This window comes from Atheta coriaria, unplaced genomic scaffold, assembly GCF_025399875.1.
Source record: "Atheta coriaria isolate IRGN ID8LTWV9N9 unplaced genomic scaffold, Caltech_Dcor_3.1 hic_scaffold_3_pilon, whole genome shotgun sequence".
NCBI lineage: Eukaryota > Metazoa > Arthropoda > Insecta > Coleoptera > Staphylinidae > Dalotia > Dalotia coriaria.
The window spans coordinates 6,777,005-6,794,479 of NW_027045445.1; the positions used below are offsets into that span (position 1 = coordinate 6,777,005).

The 17,475-nt window shown below is 43.2% G+C and overlaps 1 protein-coding gene across 1 annotated transcript; it reads right to left on the minus strand.

The window, feature by feature from the left end:
* Positions 1 to 320: 320 nt before the first annotated feature.
* On the minus strand, positions 321 to 16,149 carry LOC135789450 (early growth response protein 1-like). Its single transcript, XM_065299287.1, has 3 exons — positions 15,720 to 16,149; positions 12,332 to 12,365; positions 321 to 3,023 (listed from the first exon to the last, which is right to left on the minus strand). Exon 3 carries the CDS (start codon positions 2,820 to 2,822, stop codon positions 1,401 to 1,403), a length of 1,422 nt encoding a protein of 473 aa, XP_065155359.1. The 5' UTR covers positions 2,823 to 3,023; positions 12,332 to 12,365; positions 15,720 to 16,149; the 3' UTR covers positions 321 to 1,400.
* Between the last annotated feature and the right edge of the window lie 1,326 nt (positions 16,150 to 17,475).

Sequence of the window (17,475 nt, forward strand, 5' to 3'; positions counted from 1 at the left end):
CAAAGAATACTAAAAAATTAAGTAGCTAATAATGATCGCGTTCGGATCGATTATGTACAAGTTACATCAATACTAAATTGATTAAATCTAAATCACTTTTTAGAAAAGGAAAACATCTCTTTCATTATGAAACTATTAAATACAAAATAAAAAAAACCAACGAAATAAATATTTATACATTCAAAATATAAAAAATAAAACTGAATACATACAAATAAGTAATAATGATAGTTAAATTAATTATAAATAAGTTAATTGAAACTGAATTAGTTTATAACAATGCGCATGCATTTAATTTTAAGTAATAAATTATTAAAACTAGCATGTTTTGAACACGTTCCTCGATTTGCGTTTGAGACAGATGTGTAACTGAGATTCAGAGTATAACAGACTGTAAATCAGTAAGTGTAGATCAAAGAAAACTAAACATTACTGCTGAGTAATTACGAACTTAACATACAATATACTTATTTGTCTTGTCTTTGTTGCATTGTAGTTGTGAAAAGACGTACGTCCTACCACCGAATTCAGTGAGCTTCGTTCGTGCTTGTTCTGTTGCATGATCTAACCAATTTTAGTGGCACATTTTGAATGAGTTGAATTATGTTGATCTAATGCCCGACTAACAAATTTAACGATCAAACATAAATTGAATCGGCTAGTTTAAAACTATCTTGCCATGTTGTCATGGTTCCCGTAAAGAGTCTTTTCGTATCAAAAATAGCAATAGAGCTTACTCAGACCTCGTGTTTCTGCAGTAGTAAAATATCCCTCTTCATGCTTATCGTTTTATACTTCTAGTGTTATACATAGCGCGATTCCTCTCGCCGTTAAGTAGTAGTCGACTTCTTATAAATTGTACGAAATAAACACCAACGTTTTCCCTTTACATTTACAAATATCACAGCATCACGTGTCATTTTTAAAATTTGTGTTTCATTTTAAATTTAATTAATGTCTAGAGTTCAGAAATTCAAGTTTTTCATCAAACCCCCTTTTTGTCCTGCCCTAATTTTAACGAATTTTTGGCACAGTAAGATACACAGATATATAAATACTTTTTCTTTACTTTAATCGTTCTGCTTCACCATGGGGTTCTCGAGTGATATTATATGTTCGTGAGATGGAATGATATGAGATCCTAAAAGGACATGATAAAGCCACATGCAACTGTAACCTGACACTTTCCGCAATGCGATTATTAATAATTCCATGTTATCAACATTTTAACGAGATAATACAACGCACTCCACTTCGCGGAGCTGATTTAACTTTTAATTCACAACCAATTCTTTCTTTCATTTTTGTTTCGTATTGAAATTTCGCGTGTCTCTTCTTGGGCAAAGCAGTTGCGATGCGCGCGTATCACGAGCAAAGAGTACATCGTCATCATCGCCGCCTCATTCGGTCTTAATCGGTTCGGCTTTGACGAGCACGTTATCCGGCTCGTATCTCGCATGCGTTCGCATGTGCCGCGTGATCATGTCGCGGCGGCAGGCGGCGTAGGGGCATTGTGGACACTTGTAGGGCTTCTCGCCGGTGTGGGTGCGTTGATGAGTGGAGAGGTGATCGGAGCGCGAGAAGACCTGCCCGCACACGCGGCACGTGTACGGTTTGACGCCCGTGTGCAGTCGCATGTGGCGGGTGAGCATGTCGCTGCGCGCAAAGGACCGCTGACATACCTCGCAAAGGTACGCCTTTGCGGTGCTATCGCCTGAATTCTGGCGGCTCTTATGTCGTGACGCCATGTGCTTTGCAAGTCGATCATGTAAGCTGAACATTTGGCCACAAATGGGACAAACAAACGCGACGTCAGAACCGGGCGGCATCTCCTCAACCACGGGATGTACCTCCAGGTTATATCTAGAAGCGACTGATTCCTTGGTGGTAGGCGACGCCACATCGCCCTTGACTACAGGTACTTGGACAGCTCCGGCAGTGGAGCGCGGCGGCAGAAAGCCGGACGGTGTCATAGTCTGCATGGGCGTCTGCATCAGACCGCGCAGACGCGTCTTCAATGATAAGTCTAATGGAAATTCTTGTGGACTAGGTGCTTCGGGTTCCAACTTGCCGGTGGATATCGTGAGTGGATGGGGCCAGCCCATTGGCGCGCTTGCTCGTTCCGCTTTAGCGGTGAACCAGAGCGGCAGGTCCGAGTCAGAATGGCTCCGTCGGCGGAAAATGTCTGGCAGGTACTTGGTGTGAAAGTAACGTTCGAAGTTGTACGGCGGAGGCGCGGGCGAAGAGGCAGTCAAGGGTGAAATGGGGCTGGCAGGGAAGAAACGATCGCAAGGATGCACTGACGGTGGGTGATGGTGACCCACGCCGATCATGCAATTATAACATGAGCACGGCGCTTTGTGTAATGGCGGACTTATGCTGGACTCTTCTTCTTTGAGCCTCAGCGGGCTGATACTCAGGCTGATCTTAGGAGATTCTGTGGAACTGTGCGGAGATTTGTTGCTGCTGCTCGCTGGACTGAAGACATCCTCATCCTCACTACCCGCTTGTGGAAAACGATCTTTATCCATCGCAGTGTCGTATCGGAACACGTCCGTCATGTGCGGTTTGTGATTCAGCATTGCGCGCTCGTCTTCTTGCTTGATGTTGTTGTTAATGTGCTGGACATTGTTGTTGAGTGTCGGCGCCGCATTGCAGTTTCCAACGCCGGCGCCGCCCGTGAGCTTATCCAGCACCTGACTGAGCCGCTTCCTTTTTCGCTTCTCCTTGCCCACGGGTCGATTGTGATTCGCCGCGAAGACATGATTGTTGTTATGCGTTTTATCATGCGAGGGTTCCAGAGCAGTCTCGGCCATAGTCATTAGCGCGTGGCGGCTGAGGGCCGCGGACCCTTGTGAAATTTCTTCCTGCTTGCGGCCCGTGCCGCTATGAGCATGCTGCGATGGATACACTAGGGAAAGCAGTTTGACGGCTTAATACTCTCGCTGTGCACTTCCTTCCTTGCAGGCTGGCGGTGCGGCGACGACGTAGAGGTGAAGCAAAACTCAATCAACGACCCAAGACTGCAACAACAAACGAAAAGCGCACATTAGAATCGAGCATTAAGCACGGGCCGGCATTTGCGCGCAGACAGACTAATCCGCGTCTATTAGTAGCTCTACGTGCGTTTGCTGATGAGTGCGGCGGCGCGTTGGTCAAGTGCAACCCGATGGAATACCAGTCAGTGGGATACGCTCGGTAATGAGGATTCAGTGGGCGATCATTAACTCGCTACCTTCTTCATACGCACGCACACCAACACAAGCAGAAAGCACTGCCGCCTGAGCGTGTGTCTGATATCCACGCACGAACGAACGAATGACCAGCCACTCCTATGACCCGCAGGCCCGCAAAACGCAAATACGTCCGCACCGACACGAAGTGTACTCCTCACAAACGGCGGCAACCGCGAGAGCTATAACTACAGCGTTTTCATACGCTCGAAAGAAAACACCAGCGAGAGCCAACAACAACATTCAACACAGGAAAGAAGCAAAAAAAAAATAGGCATCGGTCGCCGACGATTCCACTCTCCACGCGAACGTGCGTGCCGTGTTCGTCATACACCTGATACACCTGACCTCGTTATGAAATATGAATGGACGCAGAGACGACGACTGGCGCGAGTACGTTGTAAGTGTAGAAATGTGTCTGTGTGTGTGTGTCTTCTGTGCGCATCAAGATGAGTGTTGGTTGTTCTTGCATGCGGTCTTGGCTGCCAACCGCAGAGCTTCGCAATCATCACCGGTTCGACACCAACAAAGCCTCGTCCATCGCCGACACAAAGCTGCATCTTTAACCGCATTGCACCTACGGGGGTGGTGAAGAAATCCACATTCAACGGAAAACCATTCAATACCAACACGAATAATAACCCGCATATTACCAATTGTGTTTTTTATTATTATTTTCAAGAAATTAAAACTTCAGTCATAATGAAAGCACGCTTTGGAATGCACTTGCAGCAAAATGCGCGTTGATTTATTCGCGCCGAGCGCGTGTTAATTCTAAATTACGCGTGATGATGATTAGATATTCTCGCAGAGGAGCGAATCGAAGCAGGCAGCCAACCTACATAAAGGCGATAAAAAACCAACGAAATGTGGTCTATTATACGTTTTGTGTAACAATGTGCCGCGTATATTCATAAAGGAGTAGCATAGCGGCAATCGTAGCCATCAGCGTCTGGCTTTAACAACTACTCTTCGGCGGCGCGAGTGCCCCGGCTCGCGTCTTTTCATGTGCGTTCGACGTTTATTACAGCGATGTGCTTAAGGATTATGTGGCGCACATAAAATTTACGTTTTTCTCGGAGCACGCCAGCTCCTTTTTTGGACGGCGCGCTCGCGTTACGAAATTGCGGCGGCGCGCGCCTCCGAACCGAATTATACACTTCTTTTTACGCATAATGGCTTGGTTACATTTCTATTCGGACAGCGCGCGCACAAATAAAAAAAAGTGACATATTTGTGCGTATGATTATAAATCAGATTTTGTTTGACGATAAAAATACCAGTTCAATCATCATTAAAACCCATCGGCGATGACCGAACCCGTCGAAGTTGATTGTTCCGCATGAATTTGCGAACACAACCCGATATCAATAGATGAAATTATCGACGGTCAATACCTGCGAGTTGGCATTCCGAAAGTCTACATATTTGGATTCGGATCTTCTGGGTAGATAAACTCTTCGAAAGCCATTCGTACAGTCCGAGATCAAACATTCGCGGCTGTTATCGAGGCGATAATTATAGAGGAATTACAGGCGTTTTATAATAAACACAAATCGAAGCTGACGACTTGGATACGCACCGCAAGAGGAGCGTGTATCTGTCCCATCTAAGAAGCGGCATTAAAATTTATACGTAAACGTGCATAATGCGAATGCTCGCGCGGCTGCCGAGCTTGGCTGGCAAGGTGCAAAACTAGCGAGCTCTTCGGCGAATCGCCGCGGATGGTGCGCGCCGTCGTCGTCGTCGCGCGTCTTCGCCGGCTCGATATGGTGAGTGATGCCATGCCGATGGTCGCATGGCAAAAGCGATTAATGCGAAAACGGTTAGAAGAAGAATATGGCACATATGAGGAGTATTTCTTGCATTCGGATAAAACCGCGCGCGTTGCCACTCGCCACAAAGGCGCTATAAATATACGCGCTTCATTTGAACAAATGGGTTCGTGCAGTGAATTCTATAAAGCGCTCGATAATGCTTTATAATGAAAAATGCACTGCATATCTTCCTTTGTCCACGCCACGCCACGCTCCACAAAGAGACACCCACAAAGCTCACTTGGCGAAACGGCCCAGCTGCGAAAATCGATTTATTGCCTTTAAACTCGTCTAATTATCGAACCTACAAAATCACATCGAAGCATTGATAATTTGATAAAAGATCAAGATCACGAATTCCAAGTATTTCGCAAATCAAAAAAATGCAGACCTCCTAGTTGTCCAAGATACCAAGAATTAGAATAATAAGAATTTACGCGTTCGAGTGCGCATTGCCAAGCCGTGAACAAAACAAATTCCCCGGATTAATTGGACGCGAAAGCATCAAGATGTGGAAGCATTTTTGCGCTAGTAGCGCTACAAATTTGACCAATTACCAAGACATGCCTCATCTGCTGATGCGCGCGCGACCATTTAGTTTCATTGTTATCGTCCGTCTCATAACACTTTCAGACTTCTCAACTGGATCAACACATACGCACACAAGGAGTACATTTCATGTCTTGACGCAGGAATGCGTCGAGCAAATGAGGATCGCCCCGGCGCATTAAAGCTCGTGCCCACAATTTAATGCCTTTTTAAAAGCACACTTTTAACTTTAATTTCATCGAAATTAACCGCGTACGCGTGTGCGCGCTATTAAAACAGGTGCCCGCATTGTGCGCGCTTCAATTTTTCGTTATTGCACACGCAGAATTAAAAAAAAACGCGATCCATCGACATCGACAACGTCGACAACCAGTTAACCACAATGGTGAGCCAACGGCGAAAGCCACCATTGACGATGCCAACGATACACAATTATCTTCAATTCATTCTTATTAATTGATTCCCATCGAATTGAATTGCGACTAAATGAATATCATACCAAATTGTATACAAATGCGCAATTTACGCTTTCGGTTTTCACAAGATACCTACAGCCTGGGTGGCCACGAAATAAATTTTGAATGAAACTTTATTAAGAAAAAAAAAAAGAAGCGTCGAAGTCAATAAAATTTATTACGTAGAGTAGCAACAAATCGATAAATACTTTAATTAATAACACTGTTCTTCGGCTCGGGTGTCTCTGCAATCAGCTGAATGCATGAAGTAGTTTCCAGCTACTTGGCCGATATGCCCGAGCGTCAAAAGCTTCATGTAGGCGTACCGGGCAAAGTAATGAGTGCATACGCTCCACATGCAGATAAGATGCGGATAATATTTATTGAAAACACATGCAGCAAGGTGTGTCTAGCACCTAGCGCTTGCGGTGCGCATAAATATCACATGAAAAACTACTTCTACCGACGTAAAAATCTGTTTGTTTCTTTTTTTCACCAACATTTTCCTCGTTTTCACATCCACGTAAATAAATTAGCGTCCCATAGAAGTCGAGCATGTCCAAATATTTTTAGTTCGGATTTATGGCGCAAATTAATTGTGTGTTGTCTTGTCGCAAGTCAAATACGTGAAATCCGCGCATTTCGCGGTTGTGGAGGCGTGCGCGTGTCGTGTCTTGCCAACGATGAAATATATTGTTGCGGTGGAAAACAATACGTTTTCCGGCTCGAAAATAGCGATTGCACAATTTAGAACCGAAATTATCCCGAGTACCCACACACACCTGCCGTCATTACTCGTCCGTTCGCTTACAACCCACCAGATAAAAACATAATTCATCCGAAAATTTGCTAAATCGTTGAGTTCGTATTACGCACGAATTGGTTTTCTTGCAAAGGTTGAAAAAAAAAATGATGTGTGCTTTGTCAATCAGCGAACACGCCCGTCGGACGACGCTCGCGCAATTTGTGCAACAGGTGAAACAGCCAACTTTCGCTATAATTCAGTAATCGCCCCTCAGGGGTCGTAGCATGTAGCATCACACGTGCGTGCACCCGCATCATAACACAAAGAACACAACAATATCAATAACATTTTAATACCCACTTTAATGTCGATAATAATTTTTAACTGTTGACAACAGCCTGTGTATGGTGTGTGTGTAGGTGCGTGAGTGTGTTTTGTGGAGATAAATAGCTCAAGTGGTCGAAGGTGGTTTAATAGGAAGGAAATCGAAAACCGCAAGTGTAACACGTTGTTAGCGCGGCGTGTTCGACGCACACGAATGTTGTGTGTGCGAGTCTACGTCAAAATATGCGAACCGCGAGCAAACGCGAGCCTCGAAAAAATTAAATTGCCGAATGATGTTTCCACTGGTAATACGTCGGCATTCCATAAATCCGAACGCGTATAAATAAACGTAACGCGTTTATCTCGCGCGCGCGTATGCCAGGCGGACGTTACATTATTTTGCGTAAAGCGAAATAACAAATAAATAACGGCATTAATATAAATACGCCGTCGATTTATTATCGCGCAATTTCTGCTTGTAAATCCAAAACTATACAAATAAATGTTGCTACAATTTTTATTGTTATAAATACATTTCTAATGAGATGAATTTCTTCAAGAATTCTTTTCTTATCTCCCGCTCCCAATTTTACAATAAAAAAATTTCGTTGTCGAAATAAAGGTTTTTTTTGAAAAATTGCAAAGTTAATCGACCGCGTGATTCCTTTTCAACGCCACGTTAAAGTTGATTGATTGCTTTTGTCTTTGACAAGTTTCCAGTTTACCGGTGCGCCAGTAGGTACGTGCCACCTTAATAAGTCGCGCAATGGTTTGTGAAATTATAAATTTTATAATGGTTATAATAGCACTTAACATCCTTGACCGATTAATAATCTTGTGTCTATCAGTTTTACGCTGCGTGGGTAATTAACTAGAATTATTTTTATTATTATTATTTATTTGTTTATATTTTAATTGTTTAACGATAGATCATTAATTTATGTAAAAAAAATTACAGCAAAATATTTTTGGTTTAATGGCAAATTTTATATGCGTGCGGTTGACTTTGATCTCCTGCGCCGTCATTAATAATCAGGATAACGACGATAATAATACGAGGCTAATAATTTAATAACATTTGTCAAAAAGGATTAAGAAGGAGGATGCGCGCCGTGTGTTACGATTACGGGCAGCGGAGAGCAGTCGTTTTAAAAGCCGTAAATAAGACGCGCGCACGAGCTTTTGATGGTCGGACGCATTCTTGCATATTTACTGAAAGCGCGCTCGCGCAGATTGTAAGTTCACTTTCGCAATTACCATCGATCGATGATTAATTTTTCTATTTAGCGGTGTGTCGTCGATGCTGCGATCGGTTAACGAGCCGCCCTAATGACGCGCAGAGTCAAGCTTTACTCCTTCAATCAATTACACCGCCGTGCGTTCGCAAGATGCTCGTGAGCCGTTTAACGATAAAAACGCACACACCACGACTCGGCGAATCATAATTATATTTTAATCCTGGCCCCATATTGCGACAGTTCACATAACGCCCAGTGGCGCAGACAGCTGACGATTGGGAGTAATATTAAAAAGAAATGCGGCAACAAAAAAATTAATATAATTACAGATGATAAAGAACCGCAAAAAGGGCGCTGGCGCATAATTGAAACCAGCCATTAATTCGAATTACAGTCGGGTTTCGATTTCTACCAATTAATGCCCACCTCGCGCCGATCGTTATTCATATTCGCAATCTCGTCGTCTTTGCTTCATCCGCTGCGCTTATTATTTTCATTTGCGCGCGCCGACGAGCCTAGTTTTTGCGCGCAATTTAAACACGCTCGCTTATTTACGATACCTTTGACGAGCTTTTTGATGCGCTTTTTATTTATTGCGTCGCTTTCCCTCAAAAATACGTCGCATGCCTTAAAGCGATGCGTATAAAAAACAAACAAACAAAACAGCGACGCGATATAAATTTGTATTGTGTGGGAGAGTGGCTGAAAACCACTATCGTCGGCGCATAACTTTAAGCTCCGGCGGCTCGTATTCCTATTGACAGGACGATAAATTTGTCCTTTAAGCTCGCCGATACACAAATTTCGGATCTGGTAGCTAGAGAGCTATGCGAACAGGTCATCTTGACCTTTTCCAGGCTCGTATTTAACAAAATCACATACAAAAACGTTCAACTCAAAACAGCTACACATTATAAAGTGAGTTATTAACTTGTGAAAATCGAGTATTTCCTCTGCAATTAATTATGTTTGTAAATTCAATACTGCGTGGGTCTTTTTTATTGGCGTTTTTGAGTTTCGTTTCTTCCGAAATCGAAATCGAACGCTCAACTTCAGAAGATCGAAGAGTTAAGAGACAGCCAGCGGACGCCTACAAAAACGACCTGCTGCATTTCAAACGAAGCTCGCTGGCACGATGGAGATCCGAGCGAACGCATTATGAAAAAGAAACGCAACGATGCAATGCGATGCGCAACCGGCGCGGAGCATTCGCCACAGAGGAGCCTCTCGGCACTCGGACGGTTGGCTGTAGAAAGGAGAAAAGAACGGAACGCACGCGAGTAGCGAGCGCATAGTTGATGGAATAAGAGGAGACGAAAAAAAACAGGTAGAATGCATCGCGCGAGTTGTTGACTTGAAGATGCGAGAAGACGCCTAAAGAGGCAAGAGCGCGCGCGCGCGCCAGCAAGAGACGAGCGCTCGTCAAAGTGGAGAAGCCGGGGCGGCGGTGATCAGCGATTGAATCGCGATTGAATTTAGAAATCTTCAACACGCCGAAAATTACGCCGACAGCGTGTGGGAATTAAGGTCGGGGAGGTGCGTGGTGCACCCGGGAGTTGTCGACGTGGCTAATTTATGAAGGTGCTCCCTTGACAAATTCCTACCGTTATACCCACAGCGGCCCGTAATAATTATCCACCCGCTTTTTTCTACTCCTCTTCAACATACAAAGTCAAGTGGATAGCGGAAAAAGCATCACTATCTTCGTTATGTTCGGTGACAGATAAAATCCTAGGATGCAACTTGAAACCGTCTGTTCACCTGTTGCTTCTCGATGCTTGTATCCGCACATTACGGTTGAATATTTTTAGCTAACCCAAGAAATACGAAACATACAAAAAGAGAAAAAACGTTTAACTAATAGCCAATAAATATAATTAATTCGAGAAAAGCAAAACGTAACTAATACCATGACACATCGCGCAGGTTACGTTACGATTTGATTGATAAGGTGAGCGTAATGATTGTGCCCAGCGCAGAAAACAGAAGCAATAAATTCCGGCGCGTTGTAAGCCTCCCGATGGCGTTTATGATTTGTTTGATTGATTTGTGGTCGCCGTTACGTCCACGCTAACGCAATAACTAATAAACGTATTGTGTTTTTGTGTTTGCGCGAGAGCGCGCGCGCGCGTCTCATTCCCAGCTCGTTTGTAATTATATACAGATAGAAACACACTGCTACAGTTTTTGATAAATGTGACAAGACAACATGGTCACACTGCGAGCTCGGCGTTCGACGTTCGAACGTTCAGAGCTGGTCTTTCGACGTTAAATCTTTTTACAAGTGCAGCGCACGAATTATGTAATAATTACCGGCGATATTCTGATTATAAAACTGGAACCAGATCAACAACAACACTGACATCAACAATAATGGTAGTATACTAAATGGATTGTAAACCGTTTGTCGTCGGCGTATAAAATTCGGTTCTGGTGCGCGCGAGAGTCGGCGAGACATATCAATTAGTAATGTTCACAACAAATTCTCAATAGCGCGCAATCGAACCGGCCGAGCGCGTGCAGTTAAATTCAGAGTGGCAGTAGTAAATGCGTAGACGCTGGTCGACGGGCCGATGACGCAAGTGGCCACTTTACATAACGTGTCACAACACCTGGCCGCGCGAGGGATTCGCGAACACGGCCGCCGCGGAAAACAACTCGCTACACCAGACGGGCAGTGACAGAATTTTCGTTTATACCGAGAGTCGTGGGACGCCGGCGGGATGCACGCGCGCGTAAAGGATATTCGTAGAGTGGTGCATAGTCAGTCAGTAGACGCACGCTTAAATTTAGTACAGACAGACGTAAATAGTTTTTCGGTAAAAGGAGAGAAAAATAACGACCGGCCGTGCACGACTCATTCCTCAACGGAACGCGAGATGCATTTTCACGCACGGCGCGCTAGCTGAAATCGACCAGCCGAAAGGAAAGTTGCTATTGCTCCTACACGTGGCTGTGCGCTTGTGGGCAACCAGTGAAAATATTGTCAGCTGTTTTACATCACGCATATTATTATTTATATCAATTCAAAATTTCAAAATGTGTGTCCTCACTCATAAAAAAATTAACGCATCATTATCGAACGATAAATATGTATCTCTGTGTGCGCTTCGTTAGTGGACGACTCGTTTATAGTCGATTATAAATTTGTTATGAAAATAAAGATATTTCTGTCAAAAAACGTAAACACCCACATCATATCTCGGAAACTCCTGCGCCGGCGAACTGTCGGCGGTCCTAATAGAAAAATATTTGTTTGCGTGCGAGAAGTCAGCGGTGTGTGTATGTTTTACTCAACACTTTCGGTGCGTGGAAAGAAGCACCGCGAGAAGATGAAAAAAATAATCCAAAACAAAACACAACACACACTTACACACTTCTAACGGCGGCAACGGTGGAACTTACCGACGATGCCACCGTTTTATAAATAAAGAGCACCAGTGAACACCAATTTCCGCCGCCAAATTAACGATAGACTTGATAATCATTAATCATTTTCGTATTTTTAAAACCGCCCGAAACACGCGCGCGTCTACCGGCGTAGTAGGTGCGCGACTGTTGCTCTCGCGATATGCCACTCCAGATTTATTCGCAAAACAGCAAAAGTGCGCTGTATCGATTTTGCGGGTTACGAGCGCTAGTGTACGATGGTGATGGCAGTTGCCGCCTCAAGGATCATCATCCTGTGTCAAGGTCGGCACGTGCAATTCCGGGGTTGTGCACCCCCGGCGGCGGCAGTGGTGGCGTTGGAGGCTCGTGCCTGCCAGGCCTAGTATCATCCGACCTTGACCCCGCCGTCGTGTTACTCCCGGCACGAACCTCATCGATCGATTTTCATGCTAATACGCAGTTTCCTGCGAAGGGCGACCGACTACCCCAACAACTGCCGCGCGCTCTTAGGTCGCTGCCCCAGCAACACACAAATTGTAAACAACAACATGCACAAAACGAAAACAAATTATCCACACACCTTGATATCTTGATATCCGCTTCGTGGGTTGTATCTGCAATCAAATAAGAAAGAGAAAAATTAAAATCAGTTACAGAAAAGATAGTTTTAGCACATTTCGAAGGTGCTAAGTCTTTCTAAATCTAAAAGTTCGATCACTAAGTGGAATGTACGCATGTCCGCGCCTCTTTGGTAAATACAAGTCCATTAATGCCCGCTTAGAGGCATGCTAATGAACGAAAACTTCAAACCTCAACAGCTCCTCAACACCAACGCGGCCAAACATGTGGGAGTTGTGAGTTTCACAGCCCGAGTGAGAATTCTAACTGCGTATTCTCTGACCAATGACCACCATCCGACCAAAAATGTAATTATCGCATTCGTTTCACTACAACGTTTTCTATGCGCGTAACATCAGCGCCCGCCCGATTTGATTACAATAGAAAACAGTAATTTGTAATGATTAAAACTGTATCAACATTATCTCGCGCGGCGCAAACACGTTCGTATATAATAATCGTCTTGCCAGTCTCGAAATCCTAGATCTCACCAGTGTAATCCATCAATAGTCATACTTGGGTACATTGTGCGTTGCGTTCGTTGCGTTTGCCTGTGTTGCTGTAACGCGAACGCATAGATGAATATATCTCGGCTTCCGAAATACGTGTCGGTTATTAATGGTCCGTAATGCGCGGTTACGAGATAGCGCCGAGGAGGTAAAACGTCGCCGACTCGCGCCCGCTCCGAGTGGCTAGCGAAACAATTTTATAATGACCGAGTGTGTGTCGCAATGTAATTACATATCGGCCGCCTATTTCAGCGTGCGCGACTTCGCGCATGCTGTGCATTCTTCACCGACTCCACAACAAACGCTGCTGCTGTGCATCGCTAGACGAAATTTATCGCCGGCTAGATGCTAGATCGCAAGCGAATGATAATATAGAGATCAATAAAAAATAATTACGCTGCTAATAGTTTTCACACACGCTTATTAACATTAAATTTCGGCTGCTGTTTTTTTTTTCTATCGCGACTGCTTCCTTGTTTCTTTTCATTTCGTTTCGCATTGATTCGACTATGATGCCGCCTCTCGATACGATTTTTTAACGAGATTTATTATTAACAACGTAATGGTTAAAAAGTAGCTAGCAAAATGAATGATCTAGTTCTGATCGCTTGGGTGTAATTTGTTTTGGTATAATATATCGAAGAATGATTAGCGCACTGGACGTTTATGTGTCGCATTAATAATTTAATATATTTCGTGAGTCGTTAATTAAGAACGCGGCTAGATAAACACACAACGGCAGTGAATACGAGTGGCAGGAGCGCAAAACAGGTAGTGTTTTATTATAATTTCGAAAGTTTATCGTCAACCGTAATTACGCTCAGCGTAAAAATTATTAAATCTGAGTTATGAGTGCGTGTGCGTATGAATCACGATTTTACTGTCAAACAAATCAAAATTAAATTCCCACGAATGAAAAAATCTAAATCCAAGCAACTAAAGATTTGATTAAAATTAAAATTTTTTGCAAATTTTCGAGTTAAAAACAATAACGAAACAAAAATTCATTTCTTGTTTGCAATGTCGGTTCGGCGATAAATTAAATGTTCACAGCGATAAGTTAGCATTTTACCAACAAGCGAACATAAATGATCGTAAACACTGAACATAATTTAACATCATATTTACATTCGAAAAAAAGTCTCAAATTGAATTATAATTGAATCTATTTCGGGTAAATTCAATCAGATGAATTTTTCGAACTTGTTGAGCTTGTTCAGCAAATTAGCAAATCGTGCAGCACATCCAAAAGTCTTCTCGTGCGCACCACTCAGCCGCAATCAAAGAAAGTCCGACACCATCTCATCAGAACGACGGAGCTTGAAATTAAATCGTAGTCACTACCTATCATTCACAATAATACACCGAAACCACTTGATATTTCACTTCTTTATTTCGTCTTCATTTTGAACATCAACATTATACGACCGACTCACGATTCCACACCAAGAGTTCAGAAATGGATTTGTTGCACTATAAATTTACGATAATTGTATATTATTAGCGTCTTGTTGATGTGGAAATATAAAATAAACAAATCTTTATCTTCTTTTTTCAATTTATTTAGATCTAACTAGATGTAAAAAAAACTTTTGTTTTTCTTTTGGTTTTAAGTGATAATTTCAAAAAGGGTTATTTGGTTGTTACACGCTGTATATTTAGCATTACCATTGATAAACCTTGGAACAACGTTATACAATTATAATCGCGCACGATTAATAACAAAAATCAAGATGTTCTCCGGAACGCATCTCACCTTCTACCTTCATCTCTCCTGCGCCATCATAGGCCGGCGATGTTTAATATCAAATATCATCTATCAACAACGACAACGATGACTTGTAGGCAATTAAACTAAGTGCCTCGTTCATAGAATCAACGAGCGAGTTACATGCGCGCGCGTTTTGTAGACGAAGGCGACGTGCGACGAGCATCAAGTGAAAAGAAGTGCTTTCACACTTTATTCGTGCACACACACTCACACATAGCTGCGAAATGTATTTATCTGTATAAACTCGGCGCATCAACAGATTTTTCTGCATTAGTTGGATTTACAGTTAGGCCGGGTGCGTAGGAAACGCACTTACTAATTATGAGTAAGTACTATACACAAATCTACAATCTATCCACTTTGGATGGTGTGTTGTAAAACTGTGAGTACATAATAAACGCCAAAATGACTAAAATAACATATTAGTTGTGAACGTAATCAGAAAGAATAAATTTTACTCAGAAATACAGCTATTGCGGCGCATATTCAAATCGTGACATTGGCAAAACGACATAATTGCCACTATTTAGACAAACCGACAATTAAGAAATCTATCGGGCCAGGGTCGTCGTAATTACCACACACATTTATTGACACTTTCTCACTTTTCTCACATTCTCACTGCGTACCAACAAAATATTTTCCACAAAGTTAGGCAAGCTGTACTAACCACCATTTTGATGCGTCGTCTTATTTTACTAACTTTTACGAGATAAGATTACCAACCAACAAGGGGGACAATCGATCATTATTATTTGCAAATACAGAAGTTCGGAACATGAAAGCAAACTTGTGTCGTGTTCAGAAAAATTTCGGCTGCGATTTGGGCGCGATTTTCACTTCACCACTAAATGTGTGTATATGTGTGTTGATCCAAGCGTCTAATCGAACCACTAGCGTGCGATGATAAGCAATCGCCATTCGGGGCGACATTCCCACATTGTTTTGATTCCGGCTCTCGCGCGCGCGCGCGCGATGCAAACAAAACAATGTGCCGCGCGCGCGAAGGAAGCGTGTGCGGTTTTCGGACTTAACTAGCTGAATTTATTGTGACTTGCAATCGTACTCACCTCGATAGTGATCACAACGCGGTTTCCAGCGCACACACACAACTTGCGTCTTCGGTTACACACGCGGTGAACATATGTCGCAAATTAAAACAGTTGTAGCAGTTGTAACAAATGTGGGTGGTGAAATTAATAAATAGTTTTCCCAGCTGATTTGTACCAGTCACATGTCTTAGAAAAAGAAGCGGAGACGATGTTGAGATGACGATTTCCTTGGAGTGGCAGGCAGGACACAAACACAAATCGCTAGTTTTTTGATTTCGGAAACTTCCGTCGTATAAAATAAAAAATAATAAAATGTTAGCGTTCTGCACGCGGATAATATCAAATCGTGAATCGCACGCAGCGTGCGAGCGCGTGTGTCGAGCCGGCGAGCGCACGCTTGCTACTAAACCACGTCGTGTCGCGGCCGATAGCTGGCCGTATCGCGGAGGTTGGCCGCCGCGTTGATTCGTTCTCAAGAGAGTCCCTCTGCCTGCCTACGTCCATCACCTCCATACGCCCCACCACCGACGATTTTTTTCCTTGCACACACACCGGCGCTTACTGTGAACACACTACGCTACCTTTTACAATGTACTACTCCACGTGAGGGTGCACACACGAGGGTTACCCTTTGCGCGTCAAATTGCGTACCCCGTATTGACGATAACCTGATTTTAATCACACGTGTTGAGCTTTACGAGGGGGACATTCCTTCGAATGCTTTCGCGATACGAAGAACAACGCTACCGGTTGTGAAAAGTTATTTTTATGCCATAGAAATCACGCGGCGAGTGTGCGAGAGTATTTATCACGCTCTAGAAGGGGGCAGCCGGGGCTTGCGTGGGAATTTTCTCATGATTTTCCTCAATGCGCAACCAGTGCCAAAACTCCTACTTCGCTGGTCATCGCGGACAGCATCTCTAGTGTATGTATTTTTTTCATTCGCCAAAATAGATGCGCCTACTTGCTTACGATTCGCTCAAAACTCACGCCAAACATTTACGTAATTGCAGATTAGTAACGAAAATACCTCATAATAGCAATTTGATCAGCGTCCAAACAACCGACTCCCACTTGCTGCGTTAACATCGTTACTCTACGAGTAGTAGGTAGCAATTTATTCGAAGTTTTCGGCCATTAGAACGCATGTGAACGCGTTTATAAGTCGGGTATTGTGAAATTAAAATAATGGATGTTATGAATTCAATGCCGATATCAATTTGACCTCTATATTGATAGAAACCGAGCGTTGGCTTGGCATTCATTAAAAGTCTATTGACTACTATAATGCGACATATTCAGATATTGCGCGGTTCACATAAGTATTCCAAACGACTCTCTTCACGACTGTTCACGTTTGGATATCAGATGATTTTATTTTTTCTACATTCTGCGCTTTATTTATGAAGTTAATCGATTAGCGCTGCGATTGTATGCAGCTGTTCGAAAACAGCTCGAGGACACATTTAACTGATTTTGATTACCTATAAGCAAAAGAGAAATTTAATTGTTGTGGATTTGTCAGGGTAAAGGTAAGTATCTAAATTAAGTTGTTCCAAATTATAATCAAATATCTGATAAATATTAACATAATTATACGATTTCCCGGAATCACTTAGAGCTAGAAAGTTGAAAAATAGTGGCGCGAACTTTTACTCGACGGCCGTTAAAAACGCATTTTCATCTGGCTGCGCGCACGTGGATGTGGGGTGCGCTTGTTTTTGCCTTTTATGCGCTCGTCTTACACTCCCGGCTATAAGATATTTGTGTGTAC